Source organism: Copadichromis virginalis, linkage group LG5 (genome assembly GCF_057382275.1).
Source record: "Copadichromis virginalis isolate Kocher_CV1m ecotype Utaka linkage group LG5, C_Virginalis_male_GT1.1, whole genome shotgun sequence".
In the NCBI taxonomy this organism is placed as follows: domain Eukaryota; kingdom Metazoa; phylum Chordata; class Actinopteri; order Cichliformes; family Cichlidae; genus Copadichromis; species Copadichromis virginalis.
In genome coordinates this window covers 3,247,887-3,275,470 of record NC_140622.1, presented here as the reverse complement: position 1 = coordinate 3,275,470, position 27,584 = coordinate 3,247,887, and the positions used below count along the sequence as shown (strand labels likewise).

The following is a 27,584-nucleotide window of genomic DNA, read 5'->3' as shown; positions in this document are numbered from 1 at the left end:
ATTACTGTTATAAAATAAATGTTGTTTTGATGTGATTTTGGTCTTCAAGTGGACTGTTTGCCTGCGTGCGATAGAAGTCCTCTTAAAGTCAAAGGCTACAAAATGGAAACCAGAAATCTTCTGTATATTCATATATAATCTGTTTTTAGAGTACATGGACTCCACACTGTCTGTCTTTAAAAATATAAACACAAAAAATCAAGATGGAGTTGTAGGAAAACACCTGGATAAATGTATTACATTCAGTGAACCAAGTGATTTCTCATAAATGCTTCTTAAATGTGCTGGCTGAGCCTGCCACTGGTCAACCTGTTTATTAGACTTTTGTCTAATTAACAAGTTTTGTAGGGCTCTGGCAGTGTGCATCCCGTTTCTCCTTGCACAAAGGAGCAGAAACTGGTCCTCCTCGTGGTTTAAGGTCCTTCTACAGCCCCCTGTAGCTCTCCTAGAGACACTGGCTCCTGGACTTTCCTCCATGCTCTTGAGACTGTGCTGGGAGACACAGCAAACCTTCTTTATTGTGCCATCAATGTGTGACTTGGACCATCTGTGCCACCACTGTAGAGTCCTGTTATAGCCAGTGTAGGGTCCAGTTATAGCCCCATGCTACCAGTAGAAGAGCCAACCAAATGCAAAACAAGTGGGAAAAGAACAGTCAGAAAAGCTAAAATGCTAACAGACTTACTCATCATATTAACACAGCTGAAATATCATGTTGTATTAAACAAAAACGTGTTATCCTTCCAAAACAGGCATTTTAAACAACCCCAAATTTGAGCAGATAAGACAGAAAGAACTGGAAAAGCTAAATAAGACAAGACAAAACAAACAAACCAAAACACAGAACAAGAATACTAGTAACAAGAAGAACGTAAATTACATAGTGCGTTGTGTATATATAAATAAACAGACGCATTGTTATTGGGCGCGTGGCGGAGTACACCTTGGATAGATGACGAATCTGTCACAGTGCAAATACACAGAAACGGATAAGCGGATAACCCTCGCATTCTCACCTGTGGTCAGTTTGGACTCGCCAGTTAACCTAACTCTATACATGACTGCCAGAGTGCCTGGATGGAACCTACGCAGACACGAGGAGGACATGAAGCAGGCTTACGATCTTGTTGTTGGATTGTTTTAAACCAGTAATAAAGCTTTTTTTTTTTTTTTTTTTTTTAAAGAAAGCTGTTTTGATTCCGGTCTAGCGCTGTCCTCTTTCGGCTTTTCTGGAGGTGGCCCTTTATCTGTTGTGCTCGCAGCTTGATTAAACTGATCCCAGAGCAGCTGGTATCATGTTTCAGTACTATGGTCAGCTCCGAGCCCTGCCTCTTTCTCCGAGCAGCAGCGCACCAACGCATCAGCGTTACCTCTCTGCGACACCTCCCCTTTAGATTTGCTCCCGTCATTAATTCCTCCTATGTGCCACTGACTGTGAGAGTTGAAAGGCTTCGAAACCACAGGGCTACTTTGTGTTTATAACACTTTATTTTTTTTTGCGATGAGCTTGGAACTGTGGCAGCAGTTTTTTTCTTGACAAAGAACAATCTGAGGGCTCATCGGTCAGCTTTAGTACATTCAAGGCGTCTTTCTGTTTTCTGCTCTCGCAGTTTTTCAATTGCAACAGGTAGAGTCTTCATCTAAGCTACCGCAGCATGTTGGACCCGTCTTCAAGCGAGGAGGAAGGGGAAGAGATACTGCAGGTGGAGCACAAAGAAGTGGCGGCCCCGAAGAACATCGGGGGAGCCCGATTGTCACCGGGCCGAGCCGCCGACGGCCAAGCCAACGGAGGGCTCCAGTCACGGGGTGGCGGGAGCGGCCGTGGTCGACCGTCAAGCCCGAGCCCGTCGGTTGGCAGCGACAAGGAAAAGGAGGACCTGGAAAAGATGCAGCGAGATGAGGAAGAGAGGAAAAAGAGACTCCAGCTGTATGTGTTTGTGATGCGCTGCATCGCATATCCATTTAACGCGAAACAACCGACTGATATGGCCAGGAGGCAGCAGAAGGTAGGGGAGCAATGAACAGGATTGACCCAAACCTAGCTTCAAAGCTGTGATTGAAATCCATGTTGCACTTGTGTCATCTACGAGATAAATGATACCATCTGTTGCTTCAATCAAGGCTGGTTACCTGAAAGCAGAAATCAGTTGCTTAGCCCGACAGTCTTAAGTGAATCCCTTCACATATTAGGCCGACATTTTCCTCACCAGTTTACCAGAAACATGGAACCAGTTCCACAAGCTCAAACCACATATCTCTTTTTGATTGAACATTAAATCGCAGCAAATCCTTTTTTTTATCTTTACACTGGTGCTGAAATGACGATTGCTAAGCTAAATTGCATTAGAAAGTAGCAAGACAGTTTTTAAAAACAACGGAGTGCATTAAATCCAAATCGAGGAAAGATAAACAAGAGTGACAGAGAGAGAGGAGAGAGAGAGGAGGAAAAAGTAAGAGCATTGATTTTCTTCCTATCTGTTGTGTGAGGTGCCTCTTGGCATCAATATTCTTCTTCTTTAACAACATGGTGATACGAACAATTTAATGCAGGAAAATCTGCTCCAATCTCTGTGACATCTCCTGTCTGCAATTTTTTTCCCAATCTGCATTTACATTTACAAGGTAATACCAATTTATTTGTGATAAAGCTATGTGGGTAGTGCCAGAGCTGGTAGTGCATAATAGAATGGAGGTAGACATACCCCTTGTGTTGCATGTTGATAATACAGGCTTTTAGCAACATTCTGACTATGTCCACAGACACACTGGAGACAAAAGTGTTTATTCCAGATGCTGGTAGGAATGGTGAAAAGTGGATTTGCAATAAATATTTAAATAACTGCATAAAATCACACACTTCAAGACAAATTTAGTCAAAGTGCAGCTGAAAAGTGGCAACACTGCTTATTTAAAAAATGAAAAATGAAGAGCTTGAGAGTTTAAATCTTACTGACATAACCTCAGTGGTCTGTACTCGTAGTAAAAGGCATTTGGTGAGAACATACCTCTGAGCATGAACCTTGTTTACACCAGTAAGTTTTGATAAAACAGTCAGAAAGCAGACATAAAGACCCTTAGAACTGCAAACACAGATAGTTCCTGTTTAGTGTATAAACAAGGATATTTCCACCAGAAGTTGGTGAGCTAGACAACTGAAAAATGCTGAGTGTGTTGAGCTCTATCTGTTGTTGGACTGGTCCTTGGTGGCATCCTTTGGGGGACACTGCTTCAATTTTAGTGGCATTCACATCTTTTCTATTGTTCTCATGGCCTTTATTCTAAGCCAGTGGTTCTTAACCTTGTTGGAGGTACCGAACCCCACCAGCTTCATATGAACCCCTCTTTAGTTAAAAATAAAATGTGATTTTTTTTACTGGTGCACAAAATGAGCCATGCATGTCATGGCGGAGGCTCTGCCGAACCCCTGAGACCGACTCACCGAACCCCTAGGGTTCGATCGAACCCAGGTTAAGAACCACTGTTCTAAGCGATCCTTCCTGACATTTCTTACACAAATATCTACACTTTCTACTCCTCACATTTTCAAAAACAGGCTTGTTGTTTTAAGTTTCATTGCAGAGGTATTTGCCTTACATTAGTGTGCGCCTTCAAACTTCAAACCGATTTCAGCACCAATTGGAGGGAACAAGAAAATCTATGAAAGTTAATCCTATCAGTGTATCCATCATTGGTGCTTATTGCATAGGAAGAGGTGAAAGAGGCAAAATTTTTTAATTAATGTCCCTCTTCAACTCAGGGGTTAAAGTGGGCCGGAACAGTCTGGAATTGCATTTTTCATGCAGATGTCTGTATGTTGTCATTGCTTTTCCACCAGCATCACAACAACAAGGAAGTAGCATTTTTTAAGTGGCAGGTAATTTCAAATGTAACTTTTTGATTGGATAAACAAATATCTGCAAACAAACACAATCTAAGTGTAGTTTGTCAAACTACACTCAGTTTGTCTCTGCTAGCTAAAGGTATAGCTGCTGTAGTTGAGGAAGATGACAGATTATATTTGAATTGAAGGACTGCTCAGTGACATTTGTAAATATAGAAATTTAAAGCTTACTTGTAATATCCTCATTTTTTAAAATCCAATATTGGATCTGTATATGACTCTTCTTAGAGAAGAGAAGGTCCTCAGGTCCACATGTATCACCGCTGCTGTACATCCTGTACAATCACCAATGTATTTGGAACAGGCCGTGCATTTATCATTTGATCTACACAAAGATTTAGCTCAACTTCAAAACCGTCTTGTTTTGAATTATTACCTTGCAAGTTATTCTACTTAGTTTCAACATTTCACAAGTCAAATTCAGTAGGTAATGTTGCAAAGCAGAGACTCCCGACTGTCTTACTACTGCTCTTATCTGGTAATGTGCAACCTAACCTGGGCCCTGAGCTGCAATGTACTCAGACACCATCTGAATTTAAATCCTCATCTGGGCTGAAGATTGTTCATCTTAATGTGCGCAGTTTGTTACCCAAGATGGATATGGTGAAGATTTGGGTTTGATCAACAGATGGGGATATTGTTTTAATTTCTGAAACTTGGTTGTCTAAATATATATCTGATGAACATATTAGCATAGCTGGATACAGTATCTATCGTACAGATAGGCTTAAGAAAGGTGGTGGTGTTGCTGCTTATGTTAAGTTGAAATTTGATGCCACAATAGTTCTATCAGAATACATTAGCAAGCAAATGGAATTTCTGGCTCTGAATATTGCAAAGGGTCTTTATCTAACAGCTGTTTGTTGCTATAGACCTCGTTCTGCCTTTACAGAGGCTCTGCATTCTTTAAAGCTTTTCCTTTCCAGACTAAACTATAGACCCTGTCCAAGAAATTAGAATATCATGGAAAAGTTTATTTATTTCCACAATTCCTTTCAAAACATTAAACTTTCATTGATTATAGATTCAGGGCCCACAACTTAAACGATTTCAAGTACTTAGTTGTTTATTTGTATATAATGTGGGCTTCCAGCTCATAAAACCCACGAAAACAGTATTCTAATTCAAAAAATTAGAATACTGTGAAGACAGCCAAAAACCCCCTGAAAAGTCTACCTTGATTGACCAGCTTCTGACAAATGTTCCTCATAAATTTTCATCCTTGGGTGTCTTTTGCCATGACTTAAGCGACCACTGTGTTGTTGCTGTTATTTGAAACACTAAGGTGCCTCTAAGGTCACTCAGGTATTATTTTTAAAAGGACAGTTTAATGAACAAGCATTTTATCATGATTTGTCAAACTATGATTGGAAGAAAATAGGATTGATCCCTGATGTAGGACAGTTTTTATGGATGGTTTTATGCTAATTGTGAGTAAACATGCCCCATTAGGGAGATTTAGGATAAAAGGTCATAAAAAGTCCCAGGTTCTCCCCAGAGCTGGCCGACATCCAACATAACCTGGCTTGGGCCAAAGCCCAATGATTGGCTTATTTTCAGATGACTAAGAAACAAATGTACTTCCTCTATTAAGAAATCTAAATCAGAATATTATTATTGTCTGTCTGAGAACCTAAATAATCCACAGAAGTTCTGGAAAATATTAAGTCTCTTTCAGGTAGGAAAAGCTCACCAATTTTTTTTTAAGGATTCAGTTCCTGTTTATGATAGGAAGGAGATTATGAATTGCTTTAACAAGCACTTTATATCTTCTGACTCTTTGACTCTCTGAATCCAGTCTCTGTAAAATCCTGCACAAACCTTCCGGTGTGCATTGGTCAGCCATTTAACTTTGTTCCTTTCTTTGTACAGGAAGTCTATGAAGCTCTTAAAGTATTAGATCATAGAAAACCTTCAGGACCCGATTTAATAGATTCTTACTTTTTGAAACTCCCAGCTGATTTTGTGGCAGAGCCTTTCTCAACTATTTTCACCCTCAAACTGGTTATGGATGTGAGCTCCACCCAGGCAGAGCGGCGAAGGAAAGAGAGTGAGAGCAAAACAAAAATACATGTAGCCTTGTGGGGCCGGCTGAGCAGAAACAGGGACCATGACAATGGAAGAAATTCCCTCAGTATGGAAATCAGATTTTGTTGTCCCTCTATTAAAAAGGGGATGACCCAGCAGTTTTTACTAATTATAGACCAATTGTTACGGCCCTAGCAGGGCCTCCTCCTGAAGTTGCCTGTGTGGGCGTGTCATACCAGCTCTCCTGCCTTAGGTGCCACCTTTTTTTGTACAGCTGCTTTCCATCAGCAATTAAAGGTATTTAAGCCCAGAGAAAGGTGAGCTCTGGTGCCAGAGAGCCATGTGAGTAGTTGCAGCTAGTGAGCTGAGTGTCTGGTGTTTGCAGCTAGTGAGCTGTGTGTTGTGATGGGCAGATGAAGCTCCATGAAGCACTGAAGCTTTTCATCCAATTGGTTCACCCCAGCGCAAAGTGTCTTGAAGCTTCATTTGCTCTAGCAGGACACCTACTGGACATAAAAATATTAGTTGGCATGAATTTGAAGAGTGTGGCCTTTTGCACACAGCCTGTAAATGTCAACAACAAAAGGAGTGTGTAAAACATCTATATTGTAGTGATGGCAGTATACTGTGTATATTTATACTGGCAGTATTAAAAATGATTATTTGGAAATGCTTAAAATGGAAATGATCATTTACTGTGAGGTGAGGTGTGGTTGAGATATGGACAGTGATTAGTGTTTAGGGGACACATCATTGGTTTTTATTTAAAAACAACAGTTTCTCCACTGTGGCAGGTCGTAGGCGATTTCTTTTTTTGAACAATATTTCCCCAGCTTTTGAAAACACTCGCTCACAGTCTCTCCCAGTATTTAAGGGGGTCCTCCAGCCTTCCAATATTTGGCTCCATCATGTACCGTTGGACCTCAATATTTGCGTCTGCTGTCACATTTTGTGTCTGTGTCTGCCTGACACTTTCATCCAGGCGACGCCACAGGTTGTTAACTAAACAATAAGGAGAGTTTTATGTGATACTAACAACTCAATTTTTAATTCAATGTTATTTATATAGCGCCAAATCACAACAGTCGCCTGAAGGCGCTTGATATTGTACAGTAGATCGTACAATAATAGATACAGAGGAAAACCCAACAATCAGTTTATATAAATGCAACTCAAATGCAATAACAGTAGTAACGTGGGAAACAGCCTCAACAGTTTGTGACGTTGATGGCTGTGGTGGTGGTGCGGAGGAAGAGGAAGTATTGGAGGCACCTTCTGCTTTCAGTCTTTTTTCTGCTTCGCTAGCTCTTGCAGGGCTGAGAAACGGGTTTTCTGAACCTTGGGTCCACCCACATTTTGAATGAAGTCTGAGGGGTTTATATCGCTGTCATAGCTCGCGCCAAAGTTCGAACTACTTCCTGAACCAGTCATGTGGTATAGCCGGGCAGCGAGGCTTCGGACGTCATCATTTTCAGCTCCACCTATAAATGAAGCAAGCCTCGATACGCGTATTGCGCATCTTGGAAACGCCCCCTCCACTACTCGACTCGAGCTTTGAAGCCTCGATACAGAACGTCACGTCACTAGTCTACAGGATGCTTTGCAGGAAGAGCATCCTATGTATGGTATCATTTGGGACAATGTGAGCTTTCACCAAGAATACGCGAGTGGTTTCACAATGAGCAGCATTTTATCAATGTTTCTTCCACCGTACACCCCCCTCCCCCCCCCCCCCTCTTTTTTTTTTCTTTAACCCTATTAAGGATTTTTCTTGGCATGGAGCTAGAAAGTCTACGACTGAAACCCTTACACACACACAGGAAAATTTACTTCAAGCAATGAATGGAGCATGTGGTGAGATGGGACTGGAATCTTGCTAGTGCTGGATTCGGCATGCTAAAGGATTCTTTCCTCATTGCCTTGTGTAACAGCAGTCTGGCGAAGAAGGAGCGGCTAGCAGGTCCAGCGGGCATGTGGTGTGGAGGTTAGCTGGATAACTCGAAGCCAGGCAGTTAAATTAAACAACAGACCTTTATTCATTATCAGCAACATAAAACCATACAAGCCAGGTCTCCACGGCTCTACTCTGTCCGTACATACATGTGCGGGGATCGGTAGTCGCCGGTGCCAGGCCGTTACAACAGTAAGGTGTTTCCTCGGAGAATGGAACATGAGCAGCATGGAATGGCTGCCGCTAACAACACCACACCCACTAGGAGACTCCCACAACTACTACAATAGTAGGGCAACCCCCCCTAGTGGTGCTATAACCCAAAAGGGTTGTTACACTTGCAAGGCAGACCATAGCACGTGATGTGATGAAGTCCTGGGGCCTGACCCAGGACAGAGGTGTGAAGCTGAGGCAGAATAAATTATCTGAATATGCTGTAAAAATTTATACTTTATCTATAGAATATCTTTTTTGATACAGTTCTTTTTTTGTTAAAATGTGAGAAGAATAAATGAACGAATAAGTAAATATATTTTCCCACTATCCCACAGTGTTTTGTATTTATTTCTGTAGTGTGTAATCGTTGCTAAGTTGTGTTTGCACATTTGCTGGTTTTGTGTGGTTTTTGACAGTAGTGCTTGATTTTGAGTACAGTTAAAATAGTTTTGGGTGAAATGTTTAGTTTTGCAGGACAAATTGACTGTTTTGTGAGTGTAGCTTGAGTTTTACAGTTTGTTTAGTGTTTTGAGACCAAGAGATGAAGTGTGTTTTAGCAATTCAGAAAAACTGTAATACAAAGAAGTGGCTTGTTGCTGCAACATATTTAACCTGCTTTTACCTGAATTATGGAGATATTCTATATATGAATGGTTGAAACTGTGCATCATGCTTCTTTGAAGTTCATCACTAACCATAAATTCTCAGATAGGAGGGCCTGCTTTGGCCGGTCGGAGGACCCCTAATCTATACAGTTTTATATATAAGGCAATACTCGGATTGTTGCCTTCAGATATATATACTTTCTCTGCTTTCAATGAAACATGCTGGTTGTTATTGTCTTCGTCTACAAGGTTATTTGTTGCTTTCCATTCCATTTGCCTGAATTGAACTTGGCAAAAGAGCTTTTGTCCATTTAGCACATTTGGCTTGGAACGAGCTGCAGAACAACTGGAAAATGACAGAATTCATTTCATTAAATGCTTCTCAATCAAAGCTAAGAATCCTTGAGGCTAATTCCATAACATGCAGCTGTTTCAATTAGATTGCTTGCCCTTTTAATTGAACTGAATCTAAAATTTTTAAGTTTTTTTTTTTTGCGTGTGTTGTTGTTGCCTGTGTTGTGTAATTTGTGTATTTGTGAGATACTTGCTACCTATTTTGGCCAGGTCTCCCTTGAAAAAGAAGTTTTTAATCTCAGCGGGATCTTCCTGGTTAAATAGATTCAAGAGCTTTATTGTCAATACAGCAGTATACACAGTATACAGTGTACCGGAATGCTGTTTATAAGCATGCAAATAAGCATACTGTTCCCAGGTCCAGTTTGTAATGGATTTGTGTAAATTTTTGGTGTTTTTGAGTCTTTTGATGAGTATTGTAAGTGTTTGTAAAGGTGTATGTGTATATCAGTTCTTTGGTGGTATTGACTTGAGGGCTCTGACTGCTTGGGGGAAGAAGCTCTTGCAGTGTCTGGTTGTCACGATTTTGATGCTGCGAAACCGTCTGCCAGATGGAAGGAGGGAGAGAAGTGCATGTGAGGGGTGGAAAGTGTCTTTCACTATGCTGTTCGCACGTCAGATGATGTGTCTGTCGTAGAGTTGGGAGATGGGTGGGCGAGGGCCTTCAGTGATCCTCTCTGCTGTCCTGCTGTAGCAGCAGAGGCACTCTCAATGTTCCCTGGTAGAATGATGGGAGGAGGGAGACTGGCCTTCGACTGTTTCCTAAGAAGGCATTGTTGGGCTTTCTTCATGATGATGGTGGTGTTCAGAGGTCATCTTGTATGTGCACAGCCAGGAACTTCACACTGTTCACCATCTCAACAGCAGATCCGTTTATGTGCAGTCGGGTGTGGGTCATTGAGGTAATAGAGGTTGAGGTGAGCGAGGCAAAATAAAATGGAAACAATTTTTTTTTTTCACATCAGTTCAATTCAATTTTACTTATACAGAGCCAAATCACAACAAAAGTCACCTCAAGGTGCTTTATATTGTAAGGTAGACCCTACAATAAAACATTCAAAGAAAAAACCCAACAATCATATGACCCCCTATGAGCAAGCACTTTGGTGACAGTGGGAAGGAAAAACTCCCTTTTAACAGGAAGAACCCTCCGGCAGAACCAGGCTTGGGATGAGAGCAGGAAGACAGGATAAAGACATGCTGTGGAAGAGAGCCAGAGATTAATAACAAGTATGATTCAATGCAGAGAGGTCTGTTAACACATAGTGAGTGAGAAAGGTGACTGAAAAGGAAAAACTCAGTGCATCATGGGAATCCCCCGGCAGCCTATTGCAGCATAACTAAGGGAGGATCCAGGGTCACCTGGTCCAGCCCTAACTATATGCTTTAGCAAAAAGGAAAGTTTGAAGCCTAATCTTGAAAGTAGAGATAGTGTCTGTCTCCTGAATCCAAACTGGAAGCTGGTTCCACAGAAGAGGGGCCTGAAAACTGAAGGCTCTGCCTCCCATTCTACTTTTAAATACTCTAAGAACAACAAGTAGGCCTGCAGAGCGAGAGCGAAGTGCTCTAATAGGGTGATATGGTACTACAAGTAGGGCTGCTCAATTAATCGAATTTTAATCACGATTACGATCTGGGCTTTCAACGATCATTAAAAATGACAGAGCCGATTATTAGCCCCTCCCTCATTTATCCGCGACACCTTAAAGGCCGGTCCGTGAAAATATTGTCGGGCATAAACCGGTCCGTGGCGCAAAAAAGGTTGGAGACCGCTGATTAAGAGGACCCGAGGGAAGCTCGGAAAGCTAAGCAGAAGTTATTTGGAGAGGAGAGTGACTGCTGTTGGTTGAAAAGAGAGGTAAAAAAAAAAAAAAAACTTCAGTGGTGTTGCACACTATTTTATATTATTTTCTAAAGTCATTGTTAACCCTTTAAATCCGGTCAGAGCAGCATGCTCCGTTTTGTGTAACTATTTTTAAATCCCTACAGGGATAAAAATTCTACAGAACCCGAACCGCGTAAGCTAGCGCAATAATTTGTTTTGCATATGAAACTGGAGGAGTTGTACTTACATCTTATGCCATCAGCTTGTCCTCGGTCACGGTTTCCTTCCACATATAGCTTTGCAAAAATTGCATAAAAAGCGCTTGCAGGAACAAAAACATAATATTCCAGGAACACGCTTTGCCGATCCGATCAGCTGTTCGTAACACTTCCCACAGTGAAATAGACGTCAGCGCGAACTGTTGCAAGTCCGCCATTTCCTGGCCGAAACCGGAAGTGACGTCATTTTCGCGGAAATGTAGTTTTTTACTTGTAGGCCTTAAAAGCCTATACTGGTCATGTTTGACTTTTCTGAATAGTTTCTGGGATGCTTAGAACTCAAATTGCACTGCTGGAAATAGTTTATTTTGATGCACCTGCTGTTTTCTTTGCAAATTTGCATCATAGGATTGTTTTTTTTGTTTTTCCTGCAGTATATAAAAATTGGTGTATCTCCAAAATAAAACTATGAAGACACTCAAAATAAATTTCCTGTTGTTGTAAACTATTTGTTGCAACTTTTTTGTATTTAAAGTTTTGAGGGATAAACCTCTTAAATTTCTCCAAGTAGAAATATATGTAACAAAACAAAAACGATATAAATTTTTTTGTAGTTTATTGCACTTTTTTGCAATTAATGTAGTTATTATGGACTTAATGCATACATATTATTAAAATATGGGCTATAACAGTTATTTAGCAACTTGAAATGCTCCCACAAATGGCACTACAACATGTAAAAAAAATAATATAAGCTCTGGCGGACTTGGTTCTATAGTAGGTCTTAAAGGGTTAAATAAATATCGTCAAATAATCGCGATCTCAATTTCAGTGAAAATAATCGTGATTATCATTTTTGCCATAATCGAGCAGCCCTAACTACAAGGTCATTAAGATAAGATGGGGCCTGATTATTTAAGACCTTGTTTGTGAGGAGCAGGATTTTGAATTCTGGATTTTATAGGAAGCCAATGAAGGGAAGCCAAAACAGGAGAAATCTGCTCTCTCTTTCTAGTCCTTGTCAGTACTCCTGCTGCAGCATTTTGGATTAACTGAAGGCTTTTCAGGGAGTTTTTAGGACATCCTGATAATAATGAATTGCAGTCGTCCAGCCTGGAAGTAATAAATGCATGAACTAGTTATATAGTAGAGCTGCACAAGGCTTGTATGGGCTAAAATCAGTATCACTTTCAGAATACTGATTTTGAAGATGACCTGAAATTGCGTCGCTGCCTTGGGATTTCATGTTGTGCAGTCCATTATAACTAATACAAAGCAATATCCCTGTGCGTATAGGTAAAATGGACTGATGAGGTCCATACCAGTGTTTTCAAACAGGATTTCCATTACAGTTTTTGCCCGTTGCTTGAACACTATAAACCCATGCTTAGACAGGAGACACATTTTCAAACAACCAAAAAAGCAAATAGGCCTACTCAATATTGTACATTGCAGTACCATGAATTCAGATAATTCCCCGCTGGGCACCGGGGAAAATATCCTCTTGCATGTTGAAACCATCCATGGATTGCTGTCACCTGAATGTCGCCGCAGGCCTGTTCCATTGCCTGCAGAAGAGGCATGCGGGCATGTGGTTGGCGGTCATATACACGCCATCTCCAAGCCGAAAAAAATTACTCTATAGGGTTTAAAAATGGTGAGTAAGGGTGCAAGTATACCACTTCAAGTTGGCTGTGGTTGGAGAACCAGGCCTGGACCAGAGCAGCCCGATGGAAACTGACATGATCCCATATCACCACAAACCTGGGCTGATCTGTTCTGTACAACTATATCATGGAGAGCATCTAGAAATGTGAGTATATGTTGGCTATTGTATGGACCTAGTTTTGCATGATGATGCAGAAGCCCTCGAAGGCTTATGGCGGCACACAATGTGATATTTCCCCCGCGCTGCCCTGGGACGTGCACAATTGCCCTTTGTCCAATTACATTACGACCCGTCATCTTGTTTTACACAGGTCGAATCCAGTTTCATCAATGAAAATGAATTCATGAGGCTGTGCAGCTCCATCCATGGCCAAGATTCTCTGTAAAACAAAGAGAACATATTACTGCACTACAGTGCTACACATACAGAACCCTCACCCATCACACAGGTACCTGTGTAGCTCTCAGGATGGATCCATGTGGTACTGATATGGTACATATTCAGCTGCTACTGGATTTCACCAATACTGTATGTAAAGGACAGTTACACGTACCTGTACATATTCAGCTCGAAGTCCTTTGACCCCGTCACTGTTCCTCTCAAATGGGACTCTGTACAGCTGCTTCATGGTGATGCTGAGTTTTCCCAAGATGCGTCTGATGGTGGTGATGCTCACATGGTTTATGTTGTTGAACACTCGCCTGTCTGCAAGTATTTGCTTTCGTAGCTGGTGGAGACGGATGGCATTGTCTGCCTTCACTAGGTCCACAACGGCAAGTTCCTGCTGTTGTGTGAACAGGCGTTGGCGTCCTGCCTAGAGATGGACCGATCCGATATTACGTATCGGTATCGGTCCGATACTGACCTAAATTACTGGATCGGATATCGGAGAAAAATAAAAAATGTAATCCGATCCATTAAATATCACGAAAGCACCTCACAAAACTTGCAACACGCCGTAACTCGCCTCAGAACGTTAGCACTCGGAGCAGTATGCATCACGTGATAGAGCAGCTGTGGCATGCGGGACCTGTCGGTGGTCTGGATAGCATGTGGAGCTTCGCTAGCAACCCGGCATTTCATCTCCGACAAAGTTATCCCCGAGAGAAGTAAAGCAAGTGTGTAAGTCCATCTCTGAATGTTTGTAAAGCATTCCTGCGTTAAGCTTAACAAGCGACTGCCTCTTCTTGCTGCTACTTCAATCATGAAACTGCTTAATGATCAGCTGATCGGCTTTTCTGTCGCGAGTCCGTCTCTCTTGTTTGTTTTTGGCCCACTTTGCACCAGAAAGAGGAAACCAGTGGATAAACAACAGCAGCACGTTTAAGCTTGATAAGCTGTTGTTAGAATTTATTTAATATTACTTTCTACTTGAGGATCTTTTTCTACAGCTGACGGCTGTAACTGTGCAGGGGCGGATCTAGCAAAGTTTAGCCAGGGGGGCCGATAGGGCATTAACAGGGAAAAGGGGGCACAAAGACATACTTTTCTTTCTTATTCTCATTTAAAATGTCGAGCTTTTAATGAACAATTATCTGACACCCAAAGTTTTAATTTGATGTAAAATGAATAGAAGTCAATTACAGTATATAGTGACTATTACAGTTTTTTACAGTCGCTAACAAGCGTTTGTCCAAACAGTTGTCACATTTGCAAAACTCTAAACACAATTAGCACAGCATCGGTCTGTTGTGGCCATACCATTCACACATTTCATGTCGTGTTCACCCAATATGCAGTCAGTGAACACATTTCCACAATGCTTACATTTTCTTAACAGACAAGTTATACCTCCCAACAAAACTATGGACTGTTCTTGTAGTATCTACGAATGTTAACACACAACATCCCACAATAGCAAAAACAATATCCCAAACCTTAGATACAGTATAAAAACCTCTGCTTCTGCAACGATATGTCGGTGGATCCGACATACCAGGCGGTTTTATCCCAGGTGCATCGACTTGGATAACATCAGATGTGATGTTGATGAAAACATGTGGCCTAACCCTGAAGATCGCAGAGATTAGATGCAAATCTTTTGCCTTTTTTTTAGCCCCCCTCCCCCTCCCCCCCTTTTTATCTTGGCTTTTTGCTGTTGTTTTTTTGTTCAGAATGCTCTTGTGTGTTTCATGGATATTTTGTTCACTGTAAGCAATACTGTAAAACTTTCTCTGTCCTATCATACCGTGTTTCTACTGTACCTCCTGTGGTAAACAGTAAAGAAACAAAAACTTGTTTGCTTTTTACTGGAATGCTTTTGAATGTGAACATTACTGTACATGTGGACATACAGTTACCAACCAAGACATTTCTGGTGTCAATATGGTGGATTGCATGTTTCGCATGCAAATACCTGTGAAACTGAAACATAAAAGTCTATGCAGTTTTTGTAATGTCAATAATAGCCAGTATTTTGAAACCTGGTGTACTTTGATTGACTGCATGTACCTTGTGAAGTGAAAACAAGTGTTATTCTTTGACAGACTAATTTCATTTTGAGTCAGATTTATAGTGTTTTTGTACAGTTAGTGTGTGCAGAGAACGATGTGTTCTAATTTTGAAATGAGGAGTTAGTATATATTTAACAAAGTGTATTTTTGGGAAGGATATTATCCATTTGGCCAATTGTGTTTTGTAGGTGTGGGTCTGTGTTAAGAGTTTAGAAAAAGTATCTGAAGTATGGGTAGGCGCTTGTTAGCGACTGTAAAAAACTGTAAGTCTAATATATATACCCTAGTAAGCTATAGTACTTTTTCCTTTGGGAAGGTACCATCTGTGCAGTCTGCAATTTTGTTGAAGAAAGATGTTGAATCTATTTAATATTTCTTGAAAAATAATTGATTTCTGTGCATTTTTTTTCACACTGCATCAAATTAAGGTTGATTACGTCGATTACAGTTTTTTCTGAATGCTTAAACCCTAACCCTTAAATAATTTCCCCCAGGGATCAATAAAGTATTCTGATTCTGATTCTGATAACTGTGATTCCTGTAGCACAATCTCTAAAACTATTCAGACTTATAGCAAAACCACTCACTGAGTTTGCAAAACTAAAAGTGTTTTGTATTCATACCATCAGTGTGCAGTTGGCGCATTGTGTGCTTAGTAGATGATGGCTTGTGTGTACTGTTTGATACGGAAACACCATTTTTACGAAGGTGTGAAGAGTTAATCTAGCTGTGTTTGCTTTTGCAAGAGAACTACAATGTTTTGATTATTGGGTGACAGGTTTTCTTATTTGTGTGAAGAGTTTTGCAAAATTAGCCAATAGTTACAAAAAATGTGCTTAAGCAATCAGAAAAAACTGTAAGCATCATGAGGTGGAGCGTGAGGGGTGGTTCCCTATTTTTTATTTATTTATTTTTGTTGCTGGGAGTTGGAACCCTATTAGTTAGGTTGCTTAATATTTACGCTAAGTACTCTTTAAAATACCAGAATAGGGAGGATGGTGTAGGTTTAAGTTTATTAGATTGATCAGTGTTGCTGAACTATGAAATATTTTTTTTTGCATACAGGTATAACAGAATAGCTTTAGTGTAGTTGTTGTTTTAAACTTGAGTATGAACTTATACAAAATGCAGCAAGATATTTAAAAAACAGTTTTGTTGATTAAAAAACACTATATCGGATTCATATTGTATTGGCAGATATCCAAATTTATGATATCGGTATTGGACATAAAAAAGTGGTATCGTGCCATCTCTAGTCCTGCCCCAGAAGGTCTTCGAGTCATTCTAGAGAAATACAACCACATATTGTCATCGCTTTGCTTATTTGTCTTACAGTACTTTACTGTATATATTGTATCATCCACTGTACAACACTGTACTTCAATATAAGTAATCATGGTATGTTTCACAGAACCTACCACTTTGGCTGCAAAAAGAGCATTAGCACCCTGCAATACGCTGTACACTTGATATGGTTATATACCTGTAGAACAGTGCTATAAAAACCATCTGAGTAGAGTAGAAACTAGAGAGGTGAAGACAGACCTGCTTTCTAGTCGGAATGTTCTTATTACAGATGCCACTGTGAAGCGGCTTAGATGTGGGTGGACTCTCTGCCCAGCTTCCCTCATAGTCAGGCCATGGTTGATGACATGGTCCACCAAAGTTGCTCTTATATCATTAGAAATATGGGTCTGTGCATGGCCTCTTCGACCTCCTCCTCCTCTTGCTCTCCCTCCATCCATGCTTGCAAAGTTCTTGAATTGGCTAAACTGAGGGCTTTTTGTAGTTGGCTAATTGTTGTTCAGTTTTGCAAGTAAGTGCCTTCAGGTGTGTATTGAGTGGTTGCAATTACCCGATGTGTTTTGTATTTTGGATACATGTGTTTTCCAAATGGCACCCTGAAATTTCATTTTGTGAACGAAGTGTCTTATGTATGAAATAGAGTGTAGTATGCAGGACCATGTGTGTTGCATAATTGCAACCAGGGTGCAAAGCAGCGCTTTTGTTTAAGGTATGGGTACATGTGTTTGAGGTATGGTGACACAAGCTTCAAGTTGTGTTACTTTAGTCTAAGCATGGGTTTATAGTGTTCAAGCAACGGGCAAAAACTGTAATTATAAGTATACATAGCACATGTATACATCATACTATTTCATTTACAGAACTAAAATTAGTTTGTTGTGTACAGAGAATCTTTTAGCTTGACTCAATGGTTAGACCTCATGAATGCATCTTTGTGGATGAAGCTGTATTCAATCTAGCAAAAAGCAGAAGAAGAGGTTGCAACATGTGTTTTCAATTTTGACTGGTTGTGTGTTCATGATGAAAACAGTGTGTTAGTTGTGTTTAACTTCTGTGGCCTGTGTGCACCATTCTGGGTATATGTGCACCACATTGCTAAATGTGTTTTGTGTTTGAGAATGTGTTTAGAGTTTTGGTAAATGAGAGATTCAGAGTTGCAAATGGTGTCCTAACCAGATGAATAGTGTTTAAGATTTTGGCATCTGTGGGATTGATTTGATGAAAGAGTTTTTATAGTTGGCAGTTTAGTTTTTACAATGGGATTTAGTGTTTTAGCAATTCAGAAAAAACTGTAAAAGAGAAAAAGTAAAAAACAAAAAAAGTATTTCTATATAACTGGATTAAAAGGGATTATGACAACAAAGGATGTTCATCTAATAATGACCTGATGAGAAATTTAAATTAAGTGAGATTGCAACTGAATGAAACATTAAGTGTGGTATGGTCATGATTGAATGTTCATACATAATGGAGTTATGTTAAGTACAAAATAGAAAAGAAGAAAATGTAATTACATGATTTAATAACAAAGTTTAAACTTTAAAAGCCCTTACTTGGAAAAGTGAGATAAAGAAAGGATGATAAGGGGTGGCTGGACATTGGTTAATTAGATGTTAACACGGTGACTGGATGTCATAGTGGGTGAGGCCAGATGTCATCTTAAACCATGTGGCAACCAGAAAGAGAGGGGGGAGAAAGGGTGACAAGTTAGATGAAGAAGAGATATGTAGTCCTTGCTTTTGTCTCCTGTGAGATGAGCAGAGAGAATTAGAATATTGAACCTAAGTATCCTAACCTAACCCAAGACCATGACAGAGCAACCCCCTGAAGGGACATTGCACCGGCAACACCGGGCCCTAGCCCCCGTCACCTGGGAACAGGAGCACAGAGAGGCAGAGAAGAAGGCTCAGAAAAATCACCTCACAGAACAGTGGCGCTGAGACTGGAGTGTACGTGTGTGTGTGTGTGTGTGTGTGTGTGTGTGTGTGTGTGTGTGTGTGTGTGTGTGAGGCAAACCTGAGTATTCCCACTTGAAGCTGTGGAAGCTTGGCTGCTGGCCGAGCTCAGAGCTAGATGCGTCCTGCGAAATATGCGCTCGTGGATGTGAATTTGTAGAATACTTGGGGAGACAAATGGATTTATTCTTTGAGATCAAGAAATGACAAACAACAGCAGGTCCTAGGTGGGAAACCTTTAGAGGAAGGTCTAGAAGAAAATAGAAATGGAAATGGAAGTAGTGGTGGAAATGGAAAATCAAGATTTCCTCATATACTCAGACAGGCAAGTACAAACTTAACAATAAATGTTTCTATAAATATCTTCAACTTAGAAACTTGGTATGTAATGATAGTGGTATATAATTTTATTGTAGTGCACTGGCAAGTTTGAGTAATTGGGTGCTAAGCATTAAATTTTACCTGTAATACTAGCATGGTATATGCAGAATGATGAATGATGATTTCACATGCTAAAAAAAAAGAAACAAAACAGAAGCAAAACCTCCATTAGCAAAAGATTTGCCTTCTTATCTTTGGCTCTGTGGTAAAGAGTCATCTTTAAAATTCTTCTCCTCACATACAACGTCTTAAGTAATAGACCCCATCTTAAAGACTTCATAATACTGTACAGTATCTGTCTCTGATCCACAGCGTGCCTTTTGTCCCTCACCCCAGTAGATCCAGTAGTTTTCTATGTTTTACTGTAGAGTATTTATCTTACAATATAAAACACCCGTCGTTGTGATTTGACTCTATATAAATAAAATTTATTTGAATTGAACATTCCTAACTGAAATTTATTTTCTTGGGTTACCATGGTTACATATCACTGTTACCATGATTTTACATCCTTGGACAGTGACACAAGCAGAGAACTTTGGTCTCTGATTTCATTGCATGTCTGTCAGTCATTGACCCGCATTGAACTCAGACTGCCTTAAATGTTGAGAATGGCATGATCTCCTTATTGAAGCATTGTGTTTAACGACAACTCATAGAAGTAACAGACACACCAATGGTAGTTTAAAAGTTATTTTTCTATTTCCACATGGCATCACAGTTTATACTTATTAAAGCAAATGAAGGGTGTTCAAATCTGTAGTTGCCACATTGATGCTAATATGTTATATTTGTAAAATAATATTTCAGTTTCAGTAATGATGACTGAGCACTGTCACATAAAAGTTCTCATTTGCCATTATCATTACCTCCACCAAGCCCTTCCTATTACATGGCCAAAACCAAGAAGACTCAGGAGCTGGAGAGGAAAAGTCAATGTGAGTAACTTTTGATTTATTCATGATGAAGAAAAAAGAAAATTCATTCTGATTTTAGCCTTCATCATCAGTGCAAAGGAAGGACATTTAAAAACACATCAGCATGTCAGAACAGACAATGTGTAGTCAGAGAATGAAGATTTGACATTGTTTATTTCAAACTCCGGAGCTCAAACACCTTCTCAGACACATTAACCAGTCAGCTGGGTAGTGGGTGGCACTGCACCATGCTTGAGATGCTGTGGGCTGAAACAAGATAAAGCTTGATAAAGCTGTTCCTCATTGAAAATTCTTATTTATTGTTCAAATCTGCCCTATGAAGTCTTTGAAGACCAGAATATGGCAATTTGCAAACATTTGCTGTAGAGGAAGCTCTATTATTGTAGGTTACCAAAATATTCTGATAGAACCAGAAGTTATATGCAGAAGTCTTTAGCCACCCCTCTTCTTTAATATTTTGCTAGTAAAATGGGAAATAGGTGCAGAGATTTATTGAAATGTGTGCTAACAGAATTATGCAAACTCTTCGCCTTATATATTGTGTTTCAGTTCATGAAAAGCTTGAAATTAAATAGTTGATATGGCTACTTCTCTGTGTTCATATTAGGGCTGAACGATATATCGCATTTGCGATAATATCGCGACATGATCAAGTGCAATTTTCTAACCGCAAAGGCTGCGATTATACTCTGGACATGTCCAAATTCATGGGCTGCATCCTCCTGAGGCCGCATTTGTAGACCGATTACGTCACAGCGACGCGCCGAAGGCTGTCCAAATTACTACCATATCCCAGAATTCATAGCGCGGCCCAGCCAAACTCCAGTTTCCAGCAATGGCGGCCGCTACTAAGTTTTAAAATTACTCATACTAATCTTTCTGGGTCACAAAATAAACTTTTAACATATTTTCAGGCGAGAAAGTAGTTGTGTAAACATCAAATATCTGCTCGGTTTATCAAGATATCGCATATTTGCAAAAGTGCTTCGACGTTTTCAGAGGCGTCTGCTACCCACCAGCTCGACAGCTAGCCGGGAGCTCGAGGGTTACTGATGCGGCCGAGAACGGCACAACTCCCGGCACATCATTTTCAGATCACCGCGGAGTTTCGCTGCTCGGGTTAAACGTAATATATAAGTCACTTAGACAACCTACAAATGTTATTGTTGGGCTTTTTTCAGTGTTTTGTTTGTTCGTGAGTAAATCGGTTTGGCTGAGATTAAAGTTATTAGATTAGATAAAATAAAACTTTATTAATCCCCCGGGTGGGTTCCTCCTTGGTTTTCACACAGCTGACTAAACGTCAAACAGAAAACTTATTAAACAGAAGTATGAGACAGTCGAGAATTTACACCAGTGTCTGGTTATATTTTAGATAGCAAGAAGCAGACGGCCGAGTTTATTAAACTCCACCGAGACAGCGGTGACGCTAATCAGAAGGCTAGACCGTCCAATTCCACGCCTTTAAATTTTAAAGGCGTGTTTGTGTGTGTGTTTATACAATTGCTATTATGTTTGCACTTTATGTGTAATGTTACTGACTGCAGAGATCAGTAAGATGTGTGTATTTTTTATTTATTAGTTTTATTTATTTAATATTATTTTTTAATTGAATGACTGTCTAGTAGTTCACAGATGTTGAAAAACTGAGTGTGGTAAAGCCACTGATTTTTTTTATGTATATTTCTGCAATCTGCACATTGTACTGACTTTCATTTTAATGTTTACACCAGGGTTCCTTGTCAGCACTTTATGCTCAGATGTTTGTAAGCTAAAAATAAACTATTGTGTATGTTCAAATATACTGTTGTGATTGAAGAAGTTAAATAAAAATGTCAGTCATCAATTCATGCATCACCTCATGTCATCATAACAGAGGTCTGTCTTCCAGGAAAGAACGGTTTAAAATTAATGTAATATAGTATTGGCCATACTATATGATGTATTGCTTGTCTTTGTTTAATAATACAGAAGACAAAGACCTTAAAAAATAATCGCATATCGCATCGCAATCGCAATATTGGGGCAAAAAATCGCAGTTAGATTATTTTCCATAATCGTTCAGCCCTAGTTCATATAGCTTTATATATCAAATATTGTTTAAATGACACTGTCAAACATGTGGGTTGAGAGAGCTTTTGTTCACCTTGTTGCACGCATTTGTTACCTTTACCTTTACCTCTATATACCTTTATTAGTCCCATAGGGGAAATTTCATAAGGCTGCCAACCTATTGCACGCAATGGCGGCGCCATCTTACCCTCCGACCATACATACATTACACAAAACATCACATGGGGAAGACAGGTCAGAGAGGTATAACAATGGAAAATGCACCACATGAGGAAAGATAAGGAACCCCCTTCCCCCAGACTGAGCTCCAACAGGGAGATCTGTTTGAGAACAGAAAAAAAACCACCTCTGCACATAGCACATGAAAAAACTCTTAATACACCAAAAAAACTTTGATTGAGGGATGGGATTCCGGCCCAGCAGCTACATGTCATATGCTTTGTTTACTCCAGGGATCAGCTGATTGCCCTGATGCTGCCCAGGAGGAGGTATAGCGCTAGCCTGGAGTCAGAAGGCATATCAGCCTGATGTGTTTCACTGATTCAGTGAATCACAAGGATATTCCCAATGACAATCCATCTGTTGAAAGCTTCCACACTATTCAGGCCAACAGGGACAGCTCTGCAAGCAGGAAGCAGAAGGGGTGGGGGAAGCTTGCATTTTCTTGTCAACAACCCTACTCATAGTCTAAGGAGCTTGGAAAGAAAGCAAATGGACTTCTGTAAGTTTACGTGTCGCCTCTCAACTGAGAAGATGACACTTCAGTTCTAAGACCAAATGGTGGAGAGTCCCTGTTTGTTTATGTAATTACTGTAAAAAAAAACCTATTGTTTATATTCACAACCCTAGGGGGAGTTGTTAATTAAGAGGATCGTTGACTCACTATTGATCGTGTGCTTCAGCAGAGGTTTCGGGTGAAACAATTGTGAGACCTTGCTTCACCCGATCATGTGACCTATCAGGATTAAGTGACACAAGATTTGAATCAGCATTAAGGTGCCTCGGGAGGAATCTCAAAACTAGATTGAACATGGCAGACAGTTAGTGTCGTAAGCCACCCCCTCTGTTCAAAGATGGTTGTTCACAGTGGATATAGATGGCTTCTTTCACTCCTCTTTCAAACCATCTGTCATCTCTGTCCCAAATGTGAACATTGGCATCCTTGAAAGAGTCACCTTTATCCTTTTTGTGCAGATGTATAGTTGAGTCTTGTCCTGTGGAGGTGGCTCCTCTGTGTTGTGCCATGTGTTTATAAAGTGGCTGTTTGGTTTCTCCAATGTAGAAGTCGGAGGATTCACTATGTTATTTTACTTGTGTTTGGGAGCTTTGTCCTAGGGATGAAGCCAGTTTTGTCTGAGGTTGTGGCTGGACCTGACGAACAGTGGGATGGCTTGGAGAAAATTCTCCTGAATTTCCCTGAGTTTCAAACCTGCCTATAATATAATCCTTCCAGAAAGGGAAAAGAAAAATGAAGATTAGTTTTCACAAATAATCCTACACTGTAAAACCCAATAAGTTAATTTTACTCAAAACTTTTGGTGAAACTGATTACATAAAATATTTTAAGTAACTAAAACTTAAAAATAAAAGTTAAATAAACACACTTTATTTATTAGCTTTAGATAAATATTCTTAAGTACCATTGATAAATGTTTTTATGTTATATCCACATTTTTGGTTTAGTACTCTCTACTTGATATTTTGAGTTTCAAGTACAAATCTAGCTCAAGTAACTTTAAGGAATTAATTTTTAGTTTCAAAATGTTAACCATTTTAAGCTAATACAACTCAAAAATTTTAAATACAAATGCTTGTAATATCCAAATCTACTGTGTTTTGAATTTGATTAAAAAAAAAAAAGTGCCCAAAATAATTACACTTGTAAAAACATAAGACAGAAAATATAAATTCAAGTTACAGATTTATTGAGTTACTTTGACACAAAAAGCCCAAAGACATAAATCCACCACATTTTATAGGGAATGTCAGAAATTTTGGCACAAGGTTACAATATTAGAAATAAAGAATTTCACAACATGTTTTAAGAGTATTCAAATTTGATTAACACATGAGTATGGCCTTTTTATTAAAAAAACAAACAAAAGGAAAAGAAAATCCTGCATTATTAGGTGGGAAAACCGAATGAAAGTAATAGTATAGTGCAGCTAATACACTGAAATATAATTGGTAACCTTTTTAATATGCCAGTACTGTGGTTATGCAAAATGCACATTTGTAGAGTGCAATCACAGTCTCAACAACAAAGCAATAAAATTTTAAATAGAAAAATACTTCTTTAGAGACATAAACAAAGTGTTATAAACCTCCTTAGCGCCTTATGTCAGTTATGAGTAGTTCAGGAGGAACGTTCCTTAAGTGACATTCAAGATCCCACCTAGAAGCCAGAAATGAGATTGTCCTTCATTTTCTCTATAGATTTACAGTTATCTGACTAAAAACACAATCAAAATCAACTAAAACACAAGTGATGATGGGGGGAAAAAAATAAATAACAATAATAAAATCACCCCTTTTACTTTGGATGTGGCTTTTAGATAATGAAGTATGAAACGGAGTCTGCAAAGATTTCTTTATTCTATTCTCTCCTTTTATAAAAAACTTATCCAGACTTGGAAACATGATAAACTGAATTACTTGCTTTAACAGGCACTTGAGGGCTGTGTAGGAATCCTGGACATTATTCTGCTGCCAAAAGATCATTTTTAAGACTCAGCACTTTGGGCTTCAACTTCCCACCCTTCAGACCCATCAAAACTTTCTGAATAAAGTCAAAAATGTTGGCCAAACATTTTGGGTAGCTTAGGTGCAGGACGTCAGTCAGTCCAAATATTACTAGAAATGCATCAGCCAGGGTGGTGAAAACAATGATCATGTTACCCTCGACCAAAACTGCAGTCTTCTCAGGGCAGAAGAATGTTGCATCGCTGGAATTGGCTCTGATCAGGAGGAGTCCAAGTGGCACTTCACTAATATCTGGTCTATCAGAATGCATCATCTACAGAAAACAAAATTACTACATGTTAGTGCATTCCTATTTCTCTTAGTTTCATCTATACAAGTCACATTTCTGGATTATTACTAGCTCAGAAATCAATTGTTTGAACAACAAAAAAGCCACAACACACCAAGATTTGAGAAAACAAACTGACAAAAATAGTACTTTTAGTAAAGCAAAGTCATACCTCTTCGTAGCAATAACAACAGAAAGTCAATAAGAGTTATATATTTTTTTCATTTGTACAGTGATGTATGGTTGGGCTAGGAACATTATAGAAGGTCTACGCACATTAAAAACATGTAGTGTTTCCATTATGTGACATGGACACTGTTGTAGACAGATCCAAGCATGGAGATGCTTCTCAAACTCTCAAAGTGTCATAATGTTTTGAGAAATCTAAACAAGGATGCTACTAAGATATTGTTCACAACTTTGTCCAAAACTTACATCCCATGTTTTGATGAAGGTAGAGGTGTCTTCGTACAAATAGGCAGAGAGGGCATGAAGCACACCAGCACTTTGGGCATGGATATCAGCTTGTTCCTACATCACAAGAAAATTTTTATTTTAAATTATTGGCTAACCTAGTCAAGAATGGTAATTAAAATTGAAAAATTGATCAAATCAAATGAAGCTCAAAAAACAAGACAAAAACTCACTAACCTGGAGATTATAGCTTCTGAAGAGCTGAGACAGGACATCAGACACGTTCCCTGTGCAAACAGCTTTCTTTCTGAATAAGCTCTGGAGCCGGGGAGCATGTTGGTCCAGCACAGCATAAAAGTGGTTCTTCAGGTGGAGGTTTGTAATCCTGTGGAATTCTGCACAGATCTGAACACACAGGATACATTTGTGTTTACAAGTTTCAATTAGTCTATAAATCTTTGCAAAATACATCAAAATCCTTACACTCCAAAGGCATAATTTGTTCAGACAGGCCAGATAACAGGGGTTGATATAAAATACATCTTGTTAGATACATCTATATACATTCTTACCTGGGACTGGGATTTCAGAGTAGGCCAGCAATCCAGGATCTGACCTACTGGTAGGTCATCATTGATGATCTCTTTGCATTGCAAGGCCAAAGTTGTGAGCATCAGCTTTGTAATCAGGATTCTTTTCACTTTTCTCGACTTCATCTACAATCTGTAGTCTTAGCTGGTCAAGGTAAACAGCATCTTCACCCCTGAAAATTTACTTCTGCCCTGGCATGGACATAACAGTAAAACACAGAAGACAAGACAGACTACACAGAGAACAGAAAAGACACACAACCAAGGAGACACAGATGAAACATAACCAGCCCAGAACTCAACTAAACCATAACTAATAATAACAACAATACAAGAACTTCACCTCATTTCAATATAACATAAGAAAGCAAAACTACAAAATAAACTCAAAATGCTGGTTCACAGACCCAGCCCCTGACAGATAAAAAACTAAGTCTTTCACTAATGAACACTGGGCATCAGAATAAAATAAAACGAAAAAATAACTGTTTGGTAAATATATTATTGATGGATTCACCCTTAAGCTAACCTAAAATAGACCAGGCACAACAATTTTACAGTTCAGAAGATTCTACATTTCAACTTGGTATACATAACTATTTGCAATGTAAACCAAGTTCTACCGCGTAATTATGTAATGATTATTCACTGCTTTTGTAAGTATGTCCTGTGCCTACAATTTTGCTGCCCCAGTTTTAATATGCACAACTCCAGAGAACTAAACGTAAGTTTTAAGTTCCACTAGTTAGCAAATGGGCTAGCCAATATCAATATCCACGTATGCGCTAAGTGTGAAGCAGCGCAGCAGTGCATATTGATTCAACAATTTAACCACAAGGCAGTTTATAATCTGCAAATCCAGAAATGCCTTCTAAAGACTTCTTTTAAAATAGTAAGAGATTAGAAAAGTTATTAACACATTATTAGTCCCAGGGACTAATAATGTGTTATACTAAATATGAGCGTATTAGCATAATTCATGCAAACACTTTGGGGCCAAGCCGACATGGATAAAACGACGCATGCATGTAATTCTTAAATGCCTGCTAGAGTTGTACATTTATGACGATAAAAACCCATATTACAACGGAGAACTATAGTTTCAGAAAAAATAAAACTTACCACAAAGCGCTCCTGAAGATGCCGCGAAGGCGGTAAATGCAGCTAGCCAAGTGCAGAGGGTTAGCTGTTCCAGTTCAAAAGTCCGTAACATACCATAGCATGCCCTCCTTTATCCAGCGTCAAAGGCAATGCCGCAAAAAACCCGTTGACAAATGTTTTTATTTCTGTTCGGATATTAACGTTCCACAAGTTTCTTTCGGGGTAATGAGCGGGCATTCGCACTCGAAGCGAGGAATCCAAGATGGTTGCCAGCACTTCATAAAGAAACAGGTGGCGCACGTAGGTACGTACGTAGGCACGTAAGTGACGTCAGTGTTAAAACTCAAATTATTTGAGCGCAATGCTAGAAACTAATCAATATATTCAAGTACTGATAACTTGAAAAAACAAAATTGTTCAAACTACTCAAAAAAATAAAGGTGTATGAACTTATAACAGGTTTTTAAGTAGTTGGAACTCATTTCATTTATCAAACTATTACTATTCGGTCTTACAGTGTAACATTATGAATCGGTTATCAAAATGTGTATCTATACACATACACATTTTAAAGGT

The 27,584-nt window shown here is 39.4% G+C and overlaps 2 protein-coding genes across 6 annotated transcripts in view; one reads left to right on the top strand and one right to left on the bottom strand.

The window, feature by feature from the left end:
- The first annotated feature begins 1,530 nt into the window (after positions 1 to 1,530).
- LOC146708760 (calcium-dependent secretion activator 1-like) overlaps positions 1,531 to 27,584 on the top strand; it is a 344,830-nt gene continuing 318,776 nt past the window's right edge. For all 4 annotated transcript variants that reach the window (XM_085455584.1, XM_085455583.1, XM_085455585.1 and 1 more), the window contains exon 1: positions 1,531 to 2,006. In XM_085455584.1, the coding sequence (XP_085311710.1) occupies positions 1,656 to 2,006 (351 nt within the window). In that variant the 5' untranslated portion in view covers positions 1,531 to 1,655. The remainder of the gene's footprint in view (positions 2,007 to 27,584) is intronic.
- Positions 23,775 to 27,516, bottom strand: LOC146708762 (uncharacterized). Of its 2 annotated transcripts, XM_085455581.1 has the most exons (5): positions 27,030 to 27,516; positions 25,890 to 26,140; positions 25,555 to 25,722; positions 25,339 to 25,434; positions 23,775 to 24,888 (listed from the first exon to the last, which is right to left on the bottom strand). In XM_085455581.1, exons 2-5 carry the CDS (start codon positions 26,031 to 26,033, stop codon positions 24,571 to 24,573), a joined length of 726 nt encoding a protein of 241 aa, XP_085311707.1. In that variant the 5' UTR covers positions 26,034 to 26,140; positions 27,030 to 27,516; the 3' UTR covers positions 23,775 to 24,570. The 2 variants fall into 2 exon arrangements, with proteins under 2 accessions (XP_085311707.1, XP_085311708.1); XM_085455582.1 differs by lacking the exon at positions 27,030 to 27,516 and having other exon boundaries at positions 25,890 to 26,209.

Excerpts from the sequence above, each read along its gene's own strand:
- LOC146708762 (XM_085455581.1), bottom strand. The coding sequence starts at position 26,033 with ATGAAGTCGAGAAAAGTGAAAAGAATCCTGATTACAAAGCTGATGCTC. Across the intron at positions 25,723-25,889 it reads CTCTGAAATCCCAGTCCCAG|ATCTGTGCAGAATTCCACAG; the intron begins GTAAGAATGTAT and ends CTGTGTGTTCAG. Across the intron at positions 24,889-25,338 it reads CCTTCATCAAAACATGGGAT|ATGATGCATTCTGATAGACC; the intron begins GTAAGTTTTGGA and ends TGTTTTCTGTAG.